The sequence below is a fragment of the Macaca thibetana genome, chromosome 13 (assembly GCF_024542745.1).
Source record: "Macaca thibetana thibetana isolate TM-01 chromosome 13, ASM2454274v1, whole genome shotgun sequence".
Classification (NCBI taxonomy): Eukaryota; Metazoa; Chordata; class Mammalia; order Primates; family Cercopithecidae; genus Macaca; species Macaca thibetana.
The window spans coordinates 6,108,930-6,132,436 of NC_065590.1; the positions used below are offsets into that span (position 1 = coordinate 6,108,930).

Below are 23,507 nucleotides of genomic sequence, written 5' to 3' on the forward strand. Positions count from 1 at the left end.
ATGAATCTGGGTCTCCCGACTTCAATACAGGGCTCTTCCTATTACATAATGGGAGAATATGATTTTCTACTCTTTTACTTTGAGAAACAACTAATATTCAATTAAAAGCATCAGTCTTACATATTCAGTTGAATGAGATTCAGCAATCATATCCACCATGTATCATCATCCATATAATTATCCCAACAGCACAGAACAGTATTTCTTCTTCGCAGAGAGTTGCTCTCACCCCTTTCCAATCAAATTTCCACATACTCTCTGGTTTCCAGCATGATAGATTATAATTTCCCTATTGTTGGGCTTCCTGTAGGTATGATATACAATATGTAGTCTTCTGTGTTTAGTTTCTTCTGCTTAACATACTTTTTCGGGAGCAAGACTTTATTATTTTTTGTTTCGAAACAAACTCAAAGTTACAGAACATGCTGTTTTTGAGAGTCATCCTGTGATTATATCACTATTTCCTTCCTTTTCATTGCTGAGTAGTTTACATTAAAAAAATAAGGATCCATTCTCCTGTTGTTAGACATTTGGATTATTTTTAATTTTTGGTATTATGAATATGGCATTTACGAATATTCTTTTACAAGTGTTTTGTGGATATGTTTGTTAATTCTCTTGGGTAAGGGGGGAAGTTATTGAGCCATACAGTAGATGTTCTTTAACTTTTTGTTAGGTTTTTTTTATATATATATATATATATGTAGAGTGTATATAATTTATACACACTAAAATACACACATTTTTAAGTGTAAAATTCAGTAAGTTTTGATACATGTATACTCTATTGTCTTTGTTTTGTATTGCTATAAAGTAATACCTGAGGCTGGGTAATTTATTAAGGAAAAGTTTATTTGGCTCATGATTTTAATGGCTGCAAAGTTCAAGACTGGGCATCTGCATCTGGTGAGGACCTCAGGTTGCTTCCAATCCTGGTGGAAGGTTAAGGGGAGCTGGCATGTGCAGAGATCACATGGGAGAGAAGCAGCAAGGGGTGGGGGAGTGCCAAGTTCTTTTTAACAGCCAGCTCCCATGGAAATTAATAGAGAGAGTACTCACTTACTACCAAGGGAGGGGATTGAGGAAGGGAATTAATCTATTCATGAGGGATCCACCCTCATGACCCAAACACTCCCCCTTAAGCCCCACATTCAATATTGGGGATCTGTCTCAACATGAGGTGAGGAGGGTACAAATATCCACACATGGCACCTCTGAAACCATCATGTCAATTGACACATTCCACACATCTCTCTCATACTCTTTTGTAAGTAATTGCCACCCTTCGTCTTCCATTCTAAGTACCCACTCACTGGTCTTGCAGTTTGGGAACATTATATAAATGGGACCATATAGCATGCATTCTTTTAAAACTGGTTTCTTTCATTCAGTATGCTTCTAAGATTCATTTATATTTTGTGAATCAGTGTTTTCTTTTTGTTTGTTTGTTTGTTTTGTTTTGTTTTGTTTTTGCTGAGTAGTGTTCCATTGTATGAATGTAGAATAGTTTAGCCATATATGTGCTGATGGTCATAGGTATTATTTCCAGTATTTGGCTATATGAATCAAACTGGTATGAACATTTGTGTACAAGTCTTTTTGTGTGCATAAGTTTTTACTTCTCTTAGGTAAATCCCCAGGAGGAGAATTTCTGGAGCGTAATGCAAGCATATAATCAGAAACTGCCAAACTATGTCCACTGTATCATTTTACACTCCTATCAGTGATGCATGAGAGTTCTAGGTGCACCACATCCTTGCCAAAATTTTATATTGTCAGACATTTTTATTAGCTATGAAATAGAATCTCATTGTGATTTTAATTGTTTACATTTATCTAATAACTAGTAACTTTGAGCACTTGGTCCTGTGCTTATTGAACATTGATATATTTTCTTTTGTGAAATATCAGTTCAAGTCTTTTCCTTATTTTAAAAATTGGGTTATTTTATCTTTTTCATATGAATTTGTAAGAGTTATTTATGAAGTATAGGTACAAGTCTTTTATCTGATGTGCAAATTATGAATATTTTGTCTGAGTCTGTGGCTTAGTCTATTCAAGTTCTAATGATGTCTTTGAAGAAGAAAAGTTTCTAATTTTAATAAAGTACAAGCTATGATTTATTTTTCTTTCATGATTAGTGATTTTTGTATCCATTTAAAAAATATGTTCCTACTTCAGGTTTAAGATTTTCTATTATGTAATACAATCCATTTTTATTTTATTTTTGTGTATAATGTAAGGTAGAGCTTTTTCATATAGACAGTCAATTTTTCCATCATTATGTGTTGAAGGCAGTGTTTTTCACCATAAACTTATGTTGGCATTTTAATCAAACATTAATTTACTGTATATTTTTGAGTCTACTTCTGGAATCTCTCTTCTTTGATCAATATGTCTGCCCTTATGCCCATACCACACTGTTTTCACTATGGTAGCTTTTATATTAAGTCTTAAGGTCAGGTTGTGTAAGTTCTCTGACTTTGTTCTTATTCTTTAACCATGTCTTGGGTATTTCCAGTACTTTAATTTTCCATGCAGATTTTAGATTTCCATAGAAGTTTTAGAAGCTGATTCTGCTGCTGGGAGAATAAGGTTACCCTGACCTCAGGACAAAAGAAGATGCACATGAACTAAATAAAGGGTGACAAATGCAGACCACAGCAGTAAGGTCTGTGGAATTAATTTGAAATTACACAGTGGTCGGTTCCCATGGGACCTCCCAAGAGTGACTCAGGTCTCATCTTCCGATAAGATAAAAGGAATGAGACAGATATTCAGGGTAGAGATGTAAGAGCATAGTAAAATTTAGGCTGCTCTTGTTCAGATCCATATATAAAAGCTTTATTTTTTGGATCCCAAATTACATCCCCTGGTCATCTGCACTGGTTCATTCAATAAATATTTCTGAGATTGGGCATGGTGACTCAGGCCTGTAATCCCAACACTGGGAGGTCAAAGTGGGCGGATCTCTTGAGCCCAGATGTTTGAGACCAACCTGGGCAATATGGTGAAACCCTGTCTCTATGAAAAATACAAAAATTAGCTGGGCATGGTGATGCGTGCATGTAGTCCCAGCTACTCTGGAGGCTGAGGTGGGAGGATCACCTGAGCCTGGGAGATGGAGGCTGCAGTAAGCCATGATCGCACCACTGCATTCCAGCCTGGGCGACAGAGTGAGACCTTGCCTCAGAAATAATAATAATAAATAAACATTTCTGAGCACCTACTTTGTGCTCTTCCAGGCACGTGAGCTATATCAATAGACAAAACTCACAAAAATAATCTTGCCTTCTGGAGGTCATATTCCAATGAATAAAACAGAAAATAATAAACATGATGCATAATTAGAATGTTAGACAGTGATGAATGCCTTAGAAAAAGATTGGAGCAGGTTAAGGAGATGGGGAATGGGAGAGGAGACATTGTAATTCAAAATTGATTGGTCAGGAACTCAAACAAATACTTGGACACTAATGGCAGCATTATTCAAAATAGTCAATAGCTAGAAGCAACCCAGATGCCCATCAACGGATGAATGGATAAACAAAGTGTGGTAGGTACACGCAGTGGAATATAATTCAATCATTAGAAGCAATAAAGTACAGACCCATGCTACAATATGAACAAAACTTGGAAAGATTATGCTAAGTGAAATTAGGCAGTCACAAAGGGCACTTATTGCGTGATTCCATTTATAGGAAATATTCAGAATAGATAAATCCATAGAGTCAGAAAGTAGATTGGTGGTGGCTATGGGTTTGTGGTAGAAGAGGAAGAATGGGGACTTCATGTTAATAGGTGTGGGGTTATACTTGGGGATGGTGAAAATGTTTTGAAACTAGATAAAGTTAGTGGTTGTACCACACTGTGAATGTACCAAATGTCACTAAATTGTGCACTTTAAAATAGTTAATTTTATGTTATGTTAATTTCAGCACAATTTTTAAAAATCAGAAGCAAAAAAAAGAACAGAAAATTGAGTAGTCAGGCTAAGTCTCATTGAGAATGTACAGTCTGAGTGCCCACTTGGAGGAGGTAAGTTAGCTCTTGGAGGAGGTGGGTAATGGGAAGAAGCTGTCCAGGCGGAAGGAACAACGTGTGCCTAGTGCCTTCAAGGAACAGCAACGAGGATATGGGGTTGGAGGGGAGGGGTCAGAGAGGTGATTGGTGGTGTTCCATCGTGTGGGACCTCCCTACTTCTGTAAAGATGTTGGCTTTTCCTCTGGGTGAGGTGGAAGACTTTGGAGGCCTCCTTGATTTGACCTAGGTTCTAACAGAATCTCCAGAGTATCTGTTTTAGGAATAGACTTAAGAGGGTACAACTGGAAGCAGGGACAGCAATTTAGAAGCAGTTATTAAAATCCAAGTGAGAGACCATGGTGGATTGGACAAGGATGGTGGCCATGAGAATGGAGAGATGTAATTGCAGGTAGGATGTGCTTTGAAGATGAAACCATAAGTTGTCCTGATGGATTGCATTTCCAATATGTGAGGAAGAGAAGAGTCAATAATAAATGGAGTCTTGGTCTGAGCCAACATTCAGCATGGAGTTATCATCATTGCGATTAGAAGGCAATGGGAGACAGTGACTTTTCTTTGGGGCAAGGGAGGCAAGGAGGCTGGAGGAGATCAGAAGTTCTGTTCTGGAGACATGAAGCTTTTGTAAATTCCACTTGTTCCTTGAATATATGCTGGTTTCTTCTGATTTTTTCTTTTTGTTGTTGTTTGTTTGTTTTTTTAAATTTTAGATTCTAGGGTATAGGTACTTGTTTGTTACAAAGGTATATTGCATACTATTGGGGATTGGTCTTACCCAATTAGTGAATGTTGTACCCAGGAGGTAATTTTTCATTCATCACTCCCTACCCTCCCTACTTTTGGAGTCCTCAGTGTCTCTTATTTCCACCTTATGTCCATGTGTACCCATGGTTTAGCTCCCATATATGAGTAAGAACATGTGGTGTTTGGTTTTCTGTTTCTTAACTGGTTCACTGAAAATAATGGTCTCCAACTCCATCCATGTGGCAAAGGACATAATCTCATTCTTTTTATGGCTGCACAGTAATCCTTGGTGCATAGGTACCACATTTTCTTTAGTCAACCATTGATGGACACTTAAGTTGGTTCCATGACTTTCCTATTGTGAACAGCGCTGCAGTGAACATACTAGTAGTGGTGGAGAGGGGTCTTTTTTATATAATGATTTCTTTTCCTTAGAAAAGTAGTGAGATTTCTGGGGTGAATGGTAGTTTTATTTTTGGTTCATTGAGAAACCTTCATACAGTTTTCCATAGAGATTGAACTAACTGACATTCTCAGCAACAATGTATAAGCATTCCCTTTTCTCCACATCCATCCCAACATCTGCTGTTTTTTGAGTTTTTAATAATAGCCATTCAGACGGGTCTTCTGGTTTTTGGAGGGGAGGATTGGGTGAAGCAGGAAGGAGTTTGGAGGGAAGGAGTGGAGGCTTGAGTGGGCCTCGAGTTTAGAGTGTGGGCAAGAAGGATCCCAGAGGCAAGCACTTTACTCAAGGCACCGCAGCTAATAAAGCTTGGGGGTCCAGCACATTCTCCAGAGGCCCAGGCCAGGCCGTTTAGGGCCATACTGGTTCTGCCCCATCCGCTGCGGGTCCTGCAAACATTTTCATCAAGAAAAAAATAATTAAAAGAAAAACAGAATAAAAATGGTACCCAGGTGTCCTCTAATGAAATGAAGGGGAAAAATCCATTTCTGGCTTATAGTGAGAGTCACTCAATGAGAGCCTGTCTCACTGAAATTCATACAAGATTAATGTAACCAAGTTCTCTGTCTTTTGACACCGGTTTACAGTAAGAGCAGGCCACACATGGCCAGCTCTGGAATGTGTTAGGACATTTGCATGTTACATTTCAGTGTGATATCTGCTAAGTCAAATGAAGAAGTCTTGAAAGATGCCTTCTAAGTTTGGAAGTATTTGAGTGTCACATTCCATAAGCCAGCAGCTAGTTGTTGCCCTCAAAATATAAAGTTTTGTTTGTTCTTTTGTTTTTTGGTTTTTTTTTAGTGGATATGTCAGTGAAGTAGATTATAAACAGACACATATAAGATTTCAAAACTGTAACAAAATTAAGAAAAATCTAGTTCAATGAGGTTAGATTCTATGAAATTAATCTGAAAAGGGATAGTAGTTATGAGAAGTCTTTAAAAAGTGGATATTTGCCAGAGAAACAAGCAGATACTGTTTCTGATTAAGTTGGCAGAAATGTATGAGTGCTTAAAATGCCTTGCTTTATTCGTTTATTAGAAGAGCTTGCCTTTTTCCAGTTTGTCTGAAGTTGGTATAAACTACTCTCTGTTATGTTGGGTGGTGCCTGAATAGTGAGAAGCCAAAATGATTTAGTTCTTTTCAAAGAAGAAAGTATAGACTAGCTTATTTTAATAACCCAGTCCCAATTATAAAAAGAAAAGCTTTACCACTCTAATCTCTGGCATAGAGAATGTTCTCTTTTTTAGTTGACATTAGGGGTAAAGAAAACCTTGGCTTTGAAGTTCAGCAAGTCTTGTTTCAACCCCAGCCGCAACTGGGTGAACTTAGTCAAATTACTTAACCAGTCTTATCCTTGGGTTTTTATTTTTATCTATAAAATTTGAGTGATGTTGATGATAAGTACCACTCAGTATTGCACTTTGAACGAAAAGTCTGAATTGTCAAATGAACAACTGAATTGTTTTACAGGAATAGTTCAACTTTAATAAATACTCCTGCAGAATTTCATCATGATGTTAAAATTGATGGAAGCTTTATTTTCTAAACTGAGAAACCAGTGCTCACGTGGCCTAGTTTAAGAATGAATGCTCAAACTTAATACATGTTTTAAAAAGATGTTTTGGGATATCAAATGTAAAACAATTCCTAGTTTGTGTTATTTTGTTGAACAAACCCTACGCAGCACTTGGGCAATCGCAGGCACCGTTGCAGACTCGCTGGCTCCTGGCTGTGATCTCATGCCCCAATTGCAATAAGATCCTGATGAAATGGACTTCCACAAGTAGGTCAAGAATAACAATGTGCAGACCTAATTCCTCTAATTTACGGTGAACATCTCATGGTTATCTCCTCTCCCAGCGGTCAAAGGACTCTATATCTCTTCCTCTCAGAGCCACTCCACATGCCAAAAGGCTGACTAAACCCCTGACAGATAAGAGATTCAAGAGTGGTCCCAGCCCCCGTGGGGAGCAAAGACACTGGCTCAAAAAATGTACTGAGAACTCTCCCTTTTGCAGCTCCTCCTTTCTTAACCTTCCACAAGCAGCGGCAGTTGGATTCTGTGATTAGTCTGGTCTTCAGAGCCAGCCTTCTTGGGTTCGGATTCTGACTTCAACTCTTAATGTGAAGTGACGTGGGCAAGTTGCTTAATCTTTCTGTGCCTCAGTGTCCTTGTCTGTAAAATGGGCATCATCATAATAGCGCCTGCCTCATTGGGTGAGTGTGAGAATGAAGGAATTAATACATGGAAATCACTTAGACTGTGTCTGGCATAGAGGACATTCTAAAGAAAGGTTAGTTATTATCATTATATTATTATATTGGTCTGGAATTAGTTCCTGAATCCTTCTGAGATGTGATGACTCATAAACGTAGGTTGAGTTTACTCATGTTAGGGTCATCGCAACTATGCATAGCTAAAATCAAATTTTGCTTTTGAAGTTTGTTTTACCTGGAGCCCAAGAGTTGAGGGTTATGGTTTCCTTTGTCATTCCACTTGAGGGAAGCTTCTTAGTCACAGCTTCCTTCTCTTTCTCTGCACTCTAGAAAAACTTCCTTTTTTTTGTTTTTCTTCATCCAGGCAGAGAGCCCTACTGGGACTTAAATCCAAGGAGCTGAAATCTGTTTTGGGATGGGATGGAGTCACATTCTGGACCCTAGACAGAGAATTTCTAAGTTCCAGAAAGTGCAGCTTACTTTGCATTGCCTCTCCCCAACCTTTGCTTTCGAAACTCCTGGCACCAATGCTGCCAAGGCTGACGGAGCTTTCGTGAGTGGTGTCTCCGGAAATGAGGTGTAAAGGAATATCTGGAAAGGCAGCCTCCAGGCCCCCAGTGTCAAGACGGTTTAGAACTGAAAGTGTCCTAATATCGGGGCACAGGCAATAAGCATTATTTATTATTCAGCCTGAGAAACTGATGCTAAAATAGGAGGAAATCATTCAATTATTTCCTGTCAAGGGATTACTCAATGTTGTTTTTATGTTTAAATATTTATTTGTCAACATCAAGAATTCTTAGGACATGATGCATCAGCATTTTTGAACAAGTCATAGATTTGACCACAAATCAAATTTCAGGATGGGTGGAGTGTCGCTGCTTTAAAATAGAAGAGAGTGAGTAGTCTAGGAGGAGGGAGCTACATAGACTGGAAACTATTCTTAGCTCCGTCACTGACTCCAAGTTCATCCCCTCTGTCTTTCAGTTTGGGTAAGCATCAATTAGTTATCTAAAATTTGTAATAAAAAAGTCTTCATCATTCATGATTGTGTTTATCTTTATGTTTGTAAATTTCTATGTTGCTTCTATTTCTCCCCTTATATTTTAAGAAAAGAAGTAAGAAAGTAAATGATTATTTTTCTGAAAGAAAAAATAAATGTATTTATTATTATTCACAGACCTTCAACTATTCTTAGAAAGCCTTTGGTGACTCCTGGGAACAAGCTGAGTCAGGAACAAAAGTTTGAGGGTTTGGGGTTGAGCATAGGACAATTGCTTGGCTAATGCTTTAGTCTAGTTCTGACTTTGCTACTCCTAAGTTGCTTTGTGATGACTACTTGCACACGTGTCTGTTTGTGAGTTATTTTTGTGAGCATGCTGCCACCAGCCTGTGTGGATGTCTGTGGTTTCACAAGATACAATGTATTTTCTAAATCTACTGAATTTTATGTTTTTTTTGTTTTGTTTTGTTTTGTTTCAAAAATAGAAACTCATATTCTTTCCTTCTTAAGTTTATTTCGGGACATTCTCATGAGACTGGTAAAATATAACTGTGAAATAGCATGATAATTGTGAAATAGCATGATTATTGTGAGAGCTATATGACCTGAAACTTCTATAGGAATAAGTGCAATACTGCATATCTGAAACCTGCTGTTATATCTCTTTGCACTTAATGAAATATGTGTTGATCGATTCATTCTCCTGGGTAGTGCTGAGAAAGTAAAAATCATGGCTGATAAAAATTCTGTTTATGGTTTTGTCTAATTTATTTTTCAGTTAAGATATAGGCTACTCTTCCCAACTCAGCCTTGGAGAGCATCATCAACTGCCTCACGTGTGGTGACCTTCACTGTCGTATGCCAGTGACTCATCTGGAGTAATCTCAACAGCCAGTTACCAACACTTGCTCTTGATTGATAAACAGAGAATGGGGCTTTGGATCTTAGCAATTCTCACAATTCTTGTGTATTCCACAGCAGCGAAGTTTAGTAAGTATTGCCTTTTAACTATAATTTAAATTTTTATAAATTAATTTCAAGAACATTCACCTTGTTTTAAGCAGCATGCTTCCAATTGTTCCAGTTGAATTGTAAACTGAAAAATATATTGTTTTTGTATGATCATTATTCATTACAAATCTATCAGAAGAAATTCTTTGTAATGAATATATCATCAGTTTGGCTTCACATATTCAAATGCAGCAGAATTTAACATGGTGCCTGCACATGGGAAGTGTTGCAGATGTTTATTGACTGACACAAAGTTTGTTTAGATAGGTATGACTGCTTTTCCACCGGAGAACTGTGAGGGGTTTAGCTCCAAATTAACTCATTAGCATTTCATTAGAGATCTTAATCAGTTACTTATTCTTTCCCAAAGTATCACAGTATATGACTGGCTTCTAAATTTAATCCTGGAAGCAAATATTGAGAGGCTAGGAATTACGATCTTCTCATTTGATCATTTCAGGATCGTCTTTATATCTTTTATTTGCAGGTAAACAATCGTGGGGCCTGGAAAATGAGGCTTTAATTGTGAGATGTCCTAGACAAGGAAAACCTAGTTACATCGTGGATTGGTATTACTCACAAACAAACAAAAGTATTCCCACCCAGGAAAGAAATCGTGTGTTTGCCTCAGGCCAACTTCTTAAGTTTCTACCAGCTGAAGTTGCTGATTCTGGTATTTATACCTGCATTGTCAGAAGGTATTATGTGGAGAGCTCCCATCTTCTTTCACCCTGCTCCCCTTTCTTGAATGGTTGATTGCCTGAGGTGCCCTTGCTTTCATTCCTTCCCTAGTCTTTTCTGGAACAGTTAAATTTATAAAGTGATTTGAATAAAAGTGATTTGGATAAACTTCTAGGAATACTATCAGACTGAGGTCTAGCTCATTTTGAGCTATTTGGATTTACAGTTGCAGGGATTAATTTGTAGCTGACTTAGAGAAAAACCTAGCTTTCCTAGTGACCAAGATAACTGAGAGCAATTGCTTACATTTGGCTGGAATTAAGAACAAACTAGAGCAGAAAATAGTAATCTGGATGTTTTCCATCTCAGGGGGCCTCTAGTAGGTGAAAAGGGGCAATGACCAATGCTTTGAACCTCCAAGTTAAGCCACAGAAGGCTGATGAGATTGTGTGCCTAAAAATTACTCTTGTTCACAAATTGTTAAATGTTTCGATTTTGTGATTGTATTTGGCACACACAAAATGTCAAATGAACGACATCAAAAGGCAGGATGTATTAGTTAAGGGCCTAGGTCTGAGGCCAGACAACTGTCAAATTCATGCTCTGCCACTAGTTAACTGTGCGATGTCAGCAAGTTACTTCTCTGCCCTTTAGTTTCCTTCTCTGTAAAATGCATATAATGTAATAATAGAATTCATCTCAAAGCATTACTGTGAAAATAAACTAAGGTAATGGGGAAAAGTGCTCAACATTGTTACTGGTACATAATAAACTCTCAATAAATTGTGGTTATCTTTATTACACTGGGATTACAGCGTTACAGCAGATGTAGTATATGAATAAATGGCAAAGAAGTCATTGTTAGGGCTACTATGGGGGCTATGTTTTTAGCTCAAATGTAACAAAAAAGTATTTAAACTCTAGATTTTCATGTTTATTTTTAAATAAGAAAATACCCATTATGTATATTGATGGTTTTTAAGAAGAAAAGCAATATTAAGTAAAGGCTAAATTTAGGTTAAGTTATTTCACAATGCTAAGTGACTCTTAATTTTTGGATTTATTTTAATAGTCCCACATTCAATAGGACTGGATATGCAAATGTCACCATATATAAAAAACAACCAGATTGCAACGTTCCAGATTATTTGATGTATTCAACCGTATCTGGATCAGAAAAAAATTCCAAAATTTACTGTCCTACAATTGACCTCTACAATTGGACAGCACCTCTTGAGTGGTTTAAGGTAAGAGGAAATTTGGAAGGAAATAGATGAAAATTACACAATTAAAATAGACACAAGTGGCCAGGCACAGTGGTTCACGCCTCCAATCCCAGCACTTGGGGAGGCCAAGGCAGGCAGATCACTTGAGGCCAGGAGTTCGAGACCAGCCTGGCCAACATGAAGAAACTCCATCTCTACTAAAAATATAAAAATTAGCTGGGCATGGTGGCACACACCTGTAATCCCAGCTGCTTGGGAGGCTGAGGTACGAAAATCACTTGAACCCAGAGGGCACAGGTTACAGTGAGCCCAGATTGCACCACTCACTCCAGCCTGGGCAACAAAGATTCTGTCAATAAATAAATAAACAAAAGTGAAGAATTACTGAAAAGGAAATGAAATTTCTCATTTCAGAATTGTCAGGCTCTTCAAGGATCAAGGTACAAGGCGCACAAGTCATTTTTGGTCATTGATAATGTGATGACTGATGATGCAGGTGATTATACCTGTAAATTTATACACAATGAAAATGGAGCCAATTATAGTGTGACAGCAACCAGGTCCTTCACGGTCAAGGGTGAGCTACCAACATTAATGAGGTAGAATACTACTGGAAAGAAGTCAAAGTGGGAACAGTTGTGCCCTTCTGGTTGGGTTTCTTGCGCTTCACCCTCCTCCCTCTACTTCCTCCTGCTCCATCTTATCTTACACATTCTGAACTATGACGCAAAGAGATTTTCTGAACGCACTATCAAGATTTAAGAAATTTCAGGGGGAATTACATTACTAATTCAAAGCCACATCTATTCTTGATTCTTTTTTTGTGACTTAATTTTTCAAAGATAAAGCAGTCTGAATTCTAACTTAACTTACTTTTTTTGAATGGCAATACAAAATTTGCCATTCAAATTTTGGAGAGCAAAACCAACTTTTTTTTTTTTCCTAGTTTGATTTCAGAGTTTCTGCAAATTAAAAAGAGAAGAATTTACTCTTTAGTAATACTCACTGGATTCAAAGTTTAATGAGAGGCTTTATGATGCGATACTATGGTGTACATAAATGTTATTGCGTGGATTTTAATCCATGTTTGCAAAATACTTTCAATATCATCAGTGGCCTTGAGTAGTTCACTTCATTCTAAAAATGTGTTTTCTAAGTTGTCTTAAATTTTATAAAAGCCTATTTAAGGGAAAGACTTCACGATCATAGCTTATCAATCTGTAAATAACTGGGGTCTCCTTAGCACAAGTTGATCTATACACGTTGATGAAATAGCCCCTTAACGTATGACAGTTTTTTTAGGGCAAAGCAATGTTGGAGACATTTTTTTGGAGTTTTCCAATACTTCACTGCACCGCTGCAAAATAAGCATCACCAGACCACATTCCTATTAGCGTCTCTTTCTGTTTAATATCAACCCTTACAGTGGTCCTTAATCACACTGTCCTTAAATAAATGAGCATGAAGGGATGGAGGATTGCAGCAGCGCTCCACAAGCACTGCCAGTCTTTCAGCCCTGGTGGTCCCAGGAGTCAGAATTCCATACGGGGAACAGTTCCCTGAGGATGGGCCACCCTAGTGGAGAACTGCGAGCAAATCTGTGGACTCATCCATTTATTGTTTTCAGAGGTCTTTTGAAATCTTCCCTGTAGTCTTATTCTGTAGAAGTGTAGTTTTCTAACAATTACTAGGTCATGTAATTAGTTTTATGGGTTGGACCTGCATTTGTTTTAGTGATGTCAAAGAGAATACAGATATTACAAAGCATCATAGGTAATAAAAGAAAGCTTTATTTAAATGCTTTTCTGTTTCGTGTGTGTGTGTGTGTGTGTGTGTGTGTGTGTGTGTGTGTGTGTGTGTGTGATTATGGGTTATTGTTAGAAGAATTTGAAAAACATTGCTATGAAATAGAATAGAAACATGAAGATACAAACTTATATTGAGTAGCATTCAATGCTCCCCTAATATTTATATTTCTTTTTGTCTTTAAGATGAGCAAGGCTTCTCTCTGTTTCCTGTAATCAGAGCCCCTGCACACAATGAAACAAAGGAAGTGGAAATTGGTAAGAAAATTTATCAGAATGCTGTAAATATTGCCTGGAAAATCCTTCCATATGACCCCTGTTCTGAATTCCCTTAGCAGGGGTCAGACAATTAGCATAGGGAACCTTGAGGGGTAAGTGAGGTGACATCCCTGGAAGCACCTGCCCCAAGCATTTGCTAATATTGGGAACCAGGACACAGCAATTGCAGTGTTTACATTTGTTTATTGCATGTTGTAATTCATGGTGCTTTCATGTATGCATCTAATTTCATCTTCATCTCTATCCCAGAGCTTGGGATGGAAACCTGCAGAGTGTCCATTCTGGGCAATGGTAGCCAGGTCTGGTAAAACACATTTATATTCAAAGGTAGCTTATGGAGAGATGAAGAGAGTACTGTAGAAAGACGTGGAAGGGCGCAGTTGGAAAGAAACTCTTCTAATTTCTAGTAAAGGGCAATCCTTTTACTAGAAATCCTTTATAAAGTGGGGTTGGTGAAGCCAGAATCATTGGCCCTGTTAGTTTCCCATGCAGGTGGGTGAATGGGAAACCCAGCTGGGTGAATGAAAGTAATGGGAGCAGGGAGGAGGTAAGAGAGGACATAGAAAGAGGAAGGTGCTAGAGATGAGGGAGGGAGGTCCTGGCGGGGTGCATACTAAGTGTTCAGTAAGTTTTTTTTTACATTAAATGGGATAAAATGCTAGTCGCAGAAGTTAATTTTATTGGTGAATGTCCTTACTCCCCTCTAGGAGAAAACACAAACCTAACTTGCTCTGCTTGTTTTGGAAAAGGCGCTCAGTTCTTGGCCACCGTCCAGTGGCAGCTTAATGGAAACAAAATTACAGACTTCAGTGAACCAAGAATTCAACAAGAGGAAGGGCAAAATCAAAGGTATTTTTATATCGAAGAGAACCATCCTCTTCCCCTTGCACATCGTTTGCACGTGCGAAGTAGGCATTACAAGTAACAGGTTGCTTTCTTAGTTTCAGCGATGGGCTGGCTTGTGTAAACACGGTTTTAAGAATAGCTGATGTAAAGGAAGAGGATTTATTGCTGCGGTACGACTGTCTGGCCCTGAATTTGCATGGCTTGAGAAGGCACACCATAAGACTAAGTAGGAAAAATCCAAGTAAGGAGTGTTTCTGAGACTTTGGTCACCTGAACTTTCTGTAGCAAGGGTAAGCGGAATGGAGTGTGGTTCCGAGAGATCCATCAAGACAATGGGAATGGCTTGTGCCATAAAATGTACTTCTCTTCTTTGGGATGCTGTTTGCTATCTGGTCTTTGTAGACTGTTCCTGTTTGCTGGGAGCTTCTCTGCTGCTTAAGTTCCTCCTCCTTCCCCACTGCCTCCTATGGTTGGTTTCTCTACAACACTCAGCTGCTTCTTTGATCATCCTTGTTTTCTAACTTTATGAACTCCCTCTGTCTCACTGTATGTGAAAGAAAATGCACCAACAACAGTAAACTGAACGTGTTCTTTTGTGCTCTTTTATAACTTGTGTTACCTGTTGTAAACGTGGTTCCTTCTATACCTTTTTCTGGTCATAATGAACACTCATTTTGTTAGTGAGGGTGGTAAAGTGAACAAAAAGGGGAAGTATCTAACTACTGCCATTTCAGTGAGAAAATCCTAGGTGCTACTTTATAGTAAGACACTTGTTAGGCCATTCTTGCACTGGTATAAAGAAATGCCTGAGACTGGGTGATTTATATGAAAAGAGGTTTAATTGGCTCACGGTTCTGCAGGCTGTGCGGGAAGCATGGCGGCATCTGCTTCTGGGGACACCTCAGGAGCTTTACTCATGGCAGAAAGCAAAACAAAGGCAGGCACTTCAAACGGTGAAAGCAGGAGCGAGAGAGAGAGAGAGGTGACACACTTAAACAGCCAGATCTCATGAGAAATCACTCACTATTGCAAAGACAGCATCAAGAGGATGGTGCTAAACCATTCATGATGAGCTTACCCCCATGGTCCAATCACCTCCCATCAGGCTCCACCTTGAAAACTGGGGATTACCATTCAGCATGAGATTTGGGCAGGAACACAGACCCAAACCATATCACACACATTATGATCGTTAAACTTTATAAAGTATTTAAGGTATATGGAACACATGGGAAGTCTGGTAGCTCAACCCATTTCTTTATTGCCTCTGTTATTCACCATGCAATTCAGGTACCACCTATTCCGGGGAACTTTTCTTGGCCCTCGGTTTGCGGTATACATACTTTCTAAGTACTCTTGTAGCATCCTGTTTGTATCGTAGCACTGGTCACATTGCCTTGCCAAAATCTGTTTGACAGTCTGCTCAACATGACTGCAAGCTCCATGAGGGGAGGGACATCATCTCAACCATCTTTGGGTCCTTAGCGCAATACCTGGCAGCTAGCCAGTGCTCAGTTAAATATTTTTTGACCGAATAAACGAATGCACAACCAAGTTATTGATACCAAATGTTTTTTGTGTACATTTCTACTTCTCTAGCTATAAGGCTTAATTATACAACAAAATACTATTTTTATATTTATGCTTGGTAAATTCAATAACTTTCTCCATCATTTGGAAAGTGAAATTGTTTATTGCTTCCCTATAGCTTTTTTCTGAATCTAGCAGGATTTTAATGATATCATCATGATTTGACACAATAAAAGGACAACATGAAACTGATGAGTCTTTATTGGGTTAATTTCAGATGCTATATAATCTTTTAAAATGTAACATTCTTTCTTATATATAAATAATTGGTGGCTTCACAAATAGCCAAAGCAGGGTGGAGAGAGTGATCCCTCCTGGGTGCACACAAGAAGGGGATGTGTTGCCTACAGAGTTTTCAAAACAGTAATAAAGCTGTCTACAAGTCATTGTGCTTCTTATCATCACCATGCCCAGATAATGCGAAACATCAGAGATGAAGTTCTTCCCCCACAGAGATGGACTGATCCTTCTGCTCTCTCCCTTGGTGTGTCTCCGTTGTGTCCAAGACAATGCAATGTTGTCTTGGAAAATAGCTTTCCAAGCATTTCACTCCTGAGCCCTTGTCAGTTTCCTCACTTGTTCTTCGCATATCCAGGCAAAGGCATCCTGTTCGCTATACGAAGCATTGTATCCCGTATAAAAGGAAGGAGAGAGAAAAATATATTTTTTTACACTCATCACTTCTCAGGGGCTGTACAACCATATAGAAATTGTTTAACGTACTTGTCAAATAGCCAAAGAAAGTGTTAAATCCTGAGTTCCCACCCATATGTGCAGTGTGGTCCAGATTCATCCAGATACACACAGAGAGGCACAACAGGAGGAGAAAGGATTGGGGTGTGGGGACAGCAGACCCCCAATATGGTGTAATCGTGGCAGGTCTCTGCCTGAAGTGGTATGTGGGGTTTTTCTTGTTTTAATTTTGACTTTAACCCCCGATTTGTAGGTTTTTCATAAAATAAACAGAATCATAACTCATGCAGATGGCTGTAAGTGCTATAGTGTTCTGTGGGTCTCTGGTGTCTGCCAGTGATAAATGTGGCACCTCAGGAAGGCTGTGGACCCTGTCAAGGTGCTATGTGAGGGCCACGCTTGGGGTGGTGGTGGGCCCAGTGGACCCTGCAGCCATCCATCCAGCCTGCCCACCCACGCTGCCCTTGTGTCTTCCTGCTTTGCTACATTATCATTGATCAATGTCCTTGCTTACCGATGTGTTGGAATTGTTTTCGTGTTACAGGTGTTCAGTGATTTTGCTCCTTCTAGCTTATTTGTATGTCACCTGTTTTTCTTTAAGTCAACGTGGTTACAGTCTGTTTCAGCACCTGTATAAATTAAACACAAATTATTACTACTGCTGTTGAGTTGTCATGATGAATTCTTTTTTATTTCTGATATTTAAGAGAGCAAAAACTTAAAAGGCCTGTGCCCCCATTTTATTAACTATTACTAAATACATATTTGATGCTCATAATAATAATAGTACACATGTATTCATTATTTCCTATGTACCAGGACTCATCTACTTATTTTACATTTAACTTTCTCGTTTATTTTCTCAATACTTCAAAGTAAAAGGCAAAGAAAGTTGGATAACTTGCCAGATACCACAGTTATGGAGCAAGGATTCAAACACAGCCAGCATTTTGCTATTTATATGTGTATACAGAAAGTAATGTTTAGTCATCACATACCTGAATTACTTATACTTTTATAAAATGATTCACACTTACAAAGACTCCCTTTGAGGTATTGGATCAACATCTTTCTTTTGCTTGGAAGTGTCCAGTCACTGGCATGGTTACTCCCCAGCATTCCCCACAGGAAGTACACATTCCTCTGTGCATCCAGCTGGGGTTTTTAGACAGAGTGACCTGGAAAGGAATCCTGTTGAAACAATTTACTTAACAGAGTTTTCATTATTTAACCTGCTGACAGTAAGCTCTTTGTCAATTTTCACATTTTTCCCCCAACTTTGAGTCATATCACCTTGATAATTCTTGATTTCATACTGCTGGTCACTGAGAGAGCTGATAAACTATTAGAGGTTGTGGAGGAATTTGTGAATATGGTCCAGTGCTTTTTCTACCTCAGAACTGGGAGCCCATGCATGGAGACTTAAGATGGAAATGAACCATATCAGCAAATCTCATCTGAGATTCTTCTCACATTCGTCAGTGCATATGCGTGTTGCATCTGCATTTTGTGAAGCAAGGAGTACTAGGATAAAGTTCAGTGTTGGCTGAGTAATGTTCACCATGAGAGAAGTATGGGCTATGAGTAGGACCTAGAACTTAGTAATTTGACTTTTGAGTTCTTTATCAAAGATGCTTTAGCCACTTAGGTGACTCTTGCTTCTTCTTCTATCTCCCACACCACCAAGCCCTTAGAGGTAACAAATCTCTCAGACCTGTCGATGCCTTCTCCTTAATGCCCTGACAGCACCTTGTCTATTCCTTTCTCATTATTGTGTGAGTTACAACCCTCTGCATCTTGCATCCCAAGTACCACACTCCATTCTTTTCTGAGTGCCCATAGTTTCTTTCCACAGAAACAAACTTTCTACTACCATCAGATTAATCTCATGGGAAAACCACTCAAGGCTCCAATGGTCCTGTGACCTTCAGAATAAGGCAGTCTGCCTTAGTTGGGGTTTCAAGTCTGGACAGAACCTGGCCCTGACCAACCTTCCTAATCATATCTTCCACCAATTTCCCAAACTAGGTTATTCCAGTTCCTCAGAAAACACACTTCCTCTCTGCACTTAGGCTTATGGTATTCTCTCTGCCCAGGTGGGCCTTCCCTTTTTTGCATCTCCCTGAATCCTACTCATCTTTCAGAGGCCTCCTCCTCCTCCAGGAAGGCTCCCTTTCCAAGTACTGCATGGAGCAAGTTCTCCTTCTAAAATCCTCTGCCAGCAAAAATCATGCTTTTGCCTCCCATCTTAGTTAAGTTGACGAGTGTCTCTGTGCCTCTTTTGCCGTTGAGAATTCCCTGTAATGCTTAGCCTGATATGTGGTAGAGGCTCAATAAATGTGAATGTCCTGGTACTTAAAGCAGTCATGAAAATTCTCAGTGGGTATATCTTACATGAAATTCTTATACTCCCAAGGGAAGCCAGCATCCATGTATCTGTTTATTATATCTTGTTTCAGTAGTAATAATAATCATTTTTCTTTCTTTTGAATAGTTGATCATCAAAGCACCTACTGCATAATTGCAGTATGTAGTGTATTGTTAATGCTAATCAATGTTCTGGTTATCATCCTAAAAACGTTCTGGATTGAGGCTACTCTGCTCTGGAGGGACATAGCTAAACCTTACAAGACCAGGAATGGTAAGTGGCAAATACCAAGTTTTTCACCCAAAGAAAAAGTCACATAATAACTGTTGGTTACTTGTCTATTAATTTTTCAATAGCTAGGCTGCTAAACCCAGATTCCATTTTGCTTGCTAACCTGTTATCAGTGAGTTGTGTTTTTGGATTTTCTTAGAGGCCATTTTCCATCCTGCTCTGTAACTCCTCATGGTCCTGAGATTCATCTCAACAGCTCACATTTCTTCCCCGATAGGATTGCTATTCCTACTCAGTTACCAATGACAGAATCTGCCCCAAGCCCAGAAAGGTGTAAGTTTCATAATGTATTGGTAAGATATTATGAAGTTAAACACAGTAGCAAAATTGTTCCTGTTTTCCAGATGTGAGCAGGTTAGAAAGGTCCGTCAGAACGCATGTGTGTTCTACCTGAAACCCTGATCTGTAAAGTCTAACCTAGGCACACAAACATGCTCATGAAAGGAGTCAGTTCTGCCTGCTAGATGCAAACCTCATGCTTTCGTTTGGAGGCAGATACATGTTGCATTTTTCAATCAGTTGACTCAAGTAGGAGCTAACGGTTTGATTTGTGGAAAATTCAGACCCCTTAAAAAATTCTATGCCCTTGCTACTATTAACTTTACATTTTTTCACTTCCCCAGGGGAGTATGGGGAAACCAAAGATGAAACCAAGGTCTATCCAGCACAGAAGGCCCCCTTGTTCATAGATTATTAATCAACATTGATGAAATGGTTTTAACTGCACTGGACAGGCTCTTGTCCACTTTTTTGTTATTTAGTCTGTGACAGTAAAAAGGAGAAATACTTTGGGATGAAGACTGTTATTTCCTGATCATGTTTTGTGGCAGTGGTTTGGTCGTCAACATCTCTTGAGTCTGGAACATTTTGGAGGATGACACGCATTCACCAACAGCCATAAAACTTGGAGAGCAACGTCTTCTAAGAGTCCAGTAAGAATTTTTAGAATCAAGTAAGAAGTTGTACTTCTTGTTTTCATTTTCAGATGGAAAGCTCTATGATGCTTATGTTATCTACCCACGGAACTACACATCCAGTACAGATGGGGCCAGTCGTGTAGAGTACTTTGTCCACCAGATTCTGCCCGATGTTCTTGAAAATAAATGTGGCTATACCTTATGCATTTATGGGAGAGATATGCTACCTGGAGAAGGTAAAGCTATGGACATACATTAGGGACGGAAATTCATGCTTATTAGAGGCTGTGAACTAGGTGGCCTTATCCCTGCGGAATTGCATTTACTACCTCAGACCTTAAGACCAAAACTTTAAATATTTATCCAGGAGCAGACACTTATCCTTCACTCTTCCCTCTCCCATCATTGTCCCGGTGATGAGATCTTCACAGTAATGTCGGTGGTGTGAATTCAGAGTTAGAAGTCCTGTGCTTCAAGGACTTAGTAAACCATCATCCCTACTTTATTTCCTTGGTCCCCCACCAGGATAACTCTGCCACTTCTTAATTCTGTCCATAAGATTTGAAAGAGGACTTAAACATTGAAGAATTTTGTTCTGGTAGCCATAGGCACTAGCTGAAATACCTTAAAAGGACTCAGAGAGTCTTCATGACTTTCTTTATGTTGGTGAAACATTTGCAAATTTATATTCTCACCAGAGCACATAGAATTGTAGCTTCTGTTCCTTAATATTCTTACCCAATTTTATATATTTTTGACAGTTTTATCACAACTCCTGTGATTTCAGTAGCTATTTTTCCCTTCCCTTCATACATTTATGTCCAGTACCTATGGACCCTCCTTGTGAACTCTTCTCTAATTTCTCACAGATCAGGAAGGGTTTGGAATATAAATGGGGCTCAGATATCAAGGGCCTAAGCCTAATAAAGTAAACATTCAGTTTTACATTTTAAACTCATCTTACTAAGAAGAGGAATTCACCTGCCTATAGATGTAAAGGTATGAACAACAGGTGAATTTGGTTTACCCTGGAATATCTGGGAATGCTCATAGCCTCAATAATGGCTCAAGAGACTGGTGAAAGGTACAGTTCAGGAGAATATAATGCACTTATTCTCTCGAGGCTCTCTTCTTCTCCCATTTTCCCACTGGCCACCCAGGCAGATAGAAGTAATGAGTAATGCTCTCAAACACTCCTTTCGTACTCAAGGACCTGCAGGGACTCCTGTTGTTTGTGAGCTCAACAGTGTGCCACATCTGGCCACAAGCTCTTCACCTCTTCTTTCTCAGTCCATCCACCTAAGTTCTAGTTACACTTCTCCCCAGCTAAACCCAGATGCTAGCTCTCTCACACTCAAGCTTGTGCTGCCTTCAATGTGTGACAACATACTAATCTGGAATGGTTTTCTACTTCCCTCCATCAGTGCATGTCCTCTGACCTTTCCTCAACCAAAATAAAATGAAACCCAATAAAACAACACCAAACTTCACTCTTTGCTTAGGAAAGTTCATGACTGACTAAGGTGCTATCTTTATTCTCATGAGACTGATCTTGCATTTGCCCCACCAAAATCCTCTCTGCATCACCACTCCATCCAGTGGCCCTGGGTGGCTGATCATCATGGAAGCCATTGCACCCTTGTCCTCTGCTCCAGGCTGGGTTTAGCCAATGGGAGGCACTGGCAGGAGGTCAGAGGGTGGTCATGTACCTGACCCTCCAGGTGGGACTTCCGCAGCAGCTGTGCTCCTGCCTCTGGGAGCACCTCTTCTCAGCTGGCCTGCCTCATGCATCTGCAATTCCTCAGACACCAGTCTATCAGAATATCATGGGTTGTTTTATTCATGGTTGTGCTTTCTTCTGTTGCAGTGAGGACTGGGTATTTCATGTTCTTTCTAAGTCTACCCAGAGTGAATTGGAATCACCATGGAGTCTATGCTCTATAAACACCAAAAGGGAAAGGGGATCTATTGTCCCTTAAGATTTTTCTAGTCTGGATCAAATCCATTTCTACAACAGAGATTAATGGGGGGTGAAGTGAAGTCAGGACTTACTTTCCTAGAGATTTGGGTCAATTTTGAGGGGCAGAGCTTCCTGAGTTTGTGCTTTTAAATATGTGAGTTAAATTTTTAAGCCATTTTAAAACATATAAGCAAATATTCTAAGAAGATAATATATATCTAATGAATCAGAATTCTAAGTCTCTAATGCAATAGTAGACTAAATATCTTTACATTCCCATTTACCTAGAAGGACTCTATTTTAGTTAAGACTAAGCTACCTGGGAAATAAAAAGAGGACATTGGGGCTGATATTCTCTCAAATGAAAGGAGCACAAAGAAAAAAATGGGTTCTCTATCCACGTATATTTCCACTTCTATGAATAAGTGACTTGATTGATGTCAGAGAATCTCACACCAGATTATAACAATAAGACTTTTACATGTTCAGGATGTTTATGTTTCAAGCATTAGACTGATAGGAAATCTTATCTATTTCTTGTATGACTAGATGTAGTCACTGCAGTGGAAACCAACATACGAAAGAGCAGGCGGCACATTTTCATCCTGACCCCTCAGATCACGCACAGCGAGGAGTTTGCCTACGAGCAGGAAGTTGCCCTGCATAGTGCCCTCATCCAGAACGACTCCAAGGTGATTCTTATTGAGATGGAGGCTCTGAGCGAGCTGGACATGCTGCAGGCTGAAGCGCTTCAGGACTCTCTCAGGCATCTCATGGAAGTGCAGGGCACCATCAAGTGGAGGGAGGACCACGTTGCCAATAAACGGTCCCTGAATTCCAAATTCTGGAAGCACGTGAGGTACCAAATGCCTGTGCCAAGCAAAATGCCCAGAAAGGCCTCCAGTTTGACTTCCTTGGCAGCCCAGAAGCAATAGTGCCTGCTGTGATGTGCAAAGGCATCTGAGTTTGAAGCTCTCCTAACTTCTCCTAGCTGGCCCATGCCCCTGCACTGAAGTGTGAGGAGTAGGAATGTCAAAGGGCTCCGGCCTCAGGTTTTATCTGGTAACTTTGCTTCCATTTCCCTGATTCTGGGTGGATGCAAAATGCCCAGAATTTTTTCTCCTCAATCCTCCCCCATTCTCCAGCCACCATTCCCTTCCCTTTCCCTTTTTGCTTGACTCTCTTCACTGTGGTGTGGGATGTTTTCACTACTCTCTTTTCCTCTCTCTCTGTCTTGCTTTGTTGCTCCTGATTCTTTGTCAATAATCTGAAGAGCAAACTAATCATTCGACAGTGGATTTTCACATCATCTTGAAGAACATTCTGATTCCCTCAGGCTGAATGTCAGTCATAAATCTTGTTCCCAACA

General features: G+C 39.4%; 1 protein-coding gene across 3 annotated transcripts in view; it reads left to right on the top strand.

The window, feature by feature from the left end:
- The window catches only part of IL1RL1 (interleukin 1 receptor like 1), a 34,632-nt gene extending 11,125 nt beyond the window's left edge, over positions 1-23,507 (top strand). The window contains exons 1-11 of one of the 3 annotated variants that reach the window (XM_050753270.1): positions 7,762-8,460; positions 9,250-9,461; positions 9,970-10,180; positions 11,236-11,410; positions 11,804-11,885; positions 13,381-13,452; positions 14,181-14,322; positions 14,415-14,560; positions 19,097-19,243; positions 20,247-20,414; positions 22,688-23,507. In XM_050753270.1, the coding sequence (XP_050609227.1) occupies positions 9,401-9,461; positions 9,970-10,180; positions 11,236-11,410; positions 11,804-11,885; positions 13,381-13,452; positions 14,181-14,322; positions 14,415-14,560; positions 19,097-19,243; positions 20,247-20,414; positions 22,688-23,073 (1,590 nt within the window). In that variant the 5' untranslated portion in view covers positions 7,762-8,460; positions 9,250-9,400 and the 3' untranslated portion in view covers positions 23,074-23,507. Of the gene's footprint in view, positions 1-7,761; positions 8,461-9,249; positions 9,462-9,969; positions 10,181-11,235; positions 11,411-11,803; positions 11,967-13,380; positions 13,453-14,180; positions 14,323-14,414; positions 14,561-19,096; positions 19,244-20,246; positions 20,415-22,687 lie in introns of those variants that run through there. The other 2 variants (XM_050753268.1, XM_050753269.1) reach the window with 2 other exon arrangements.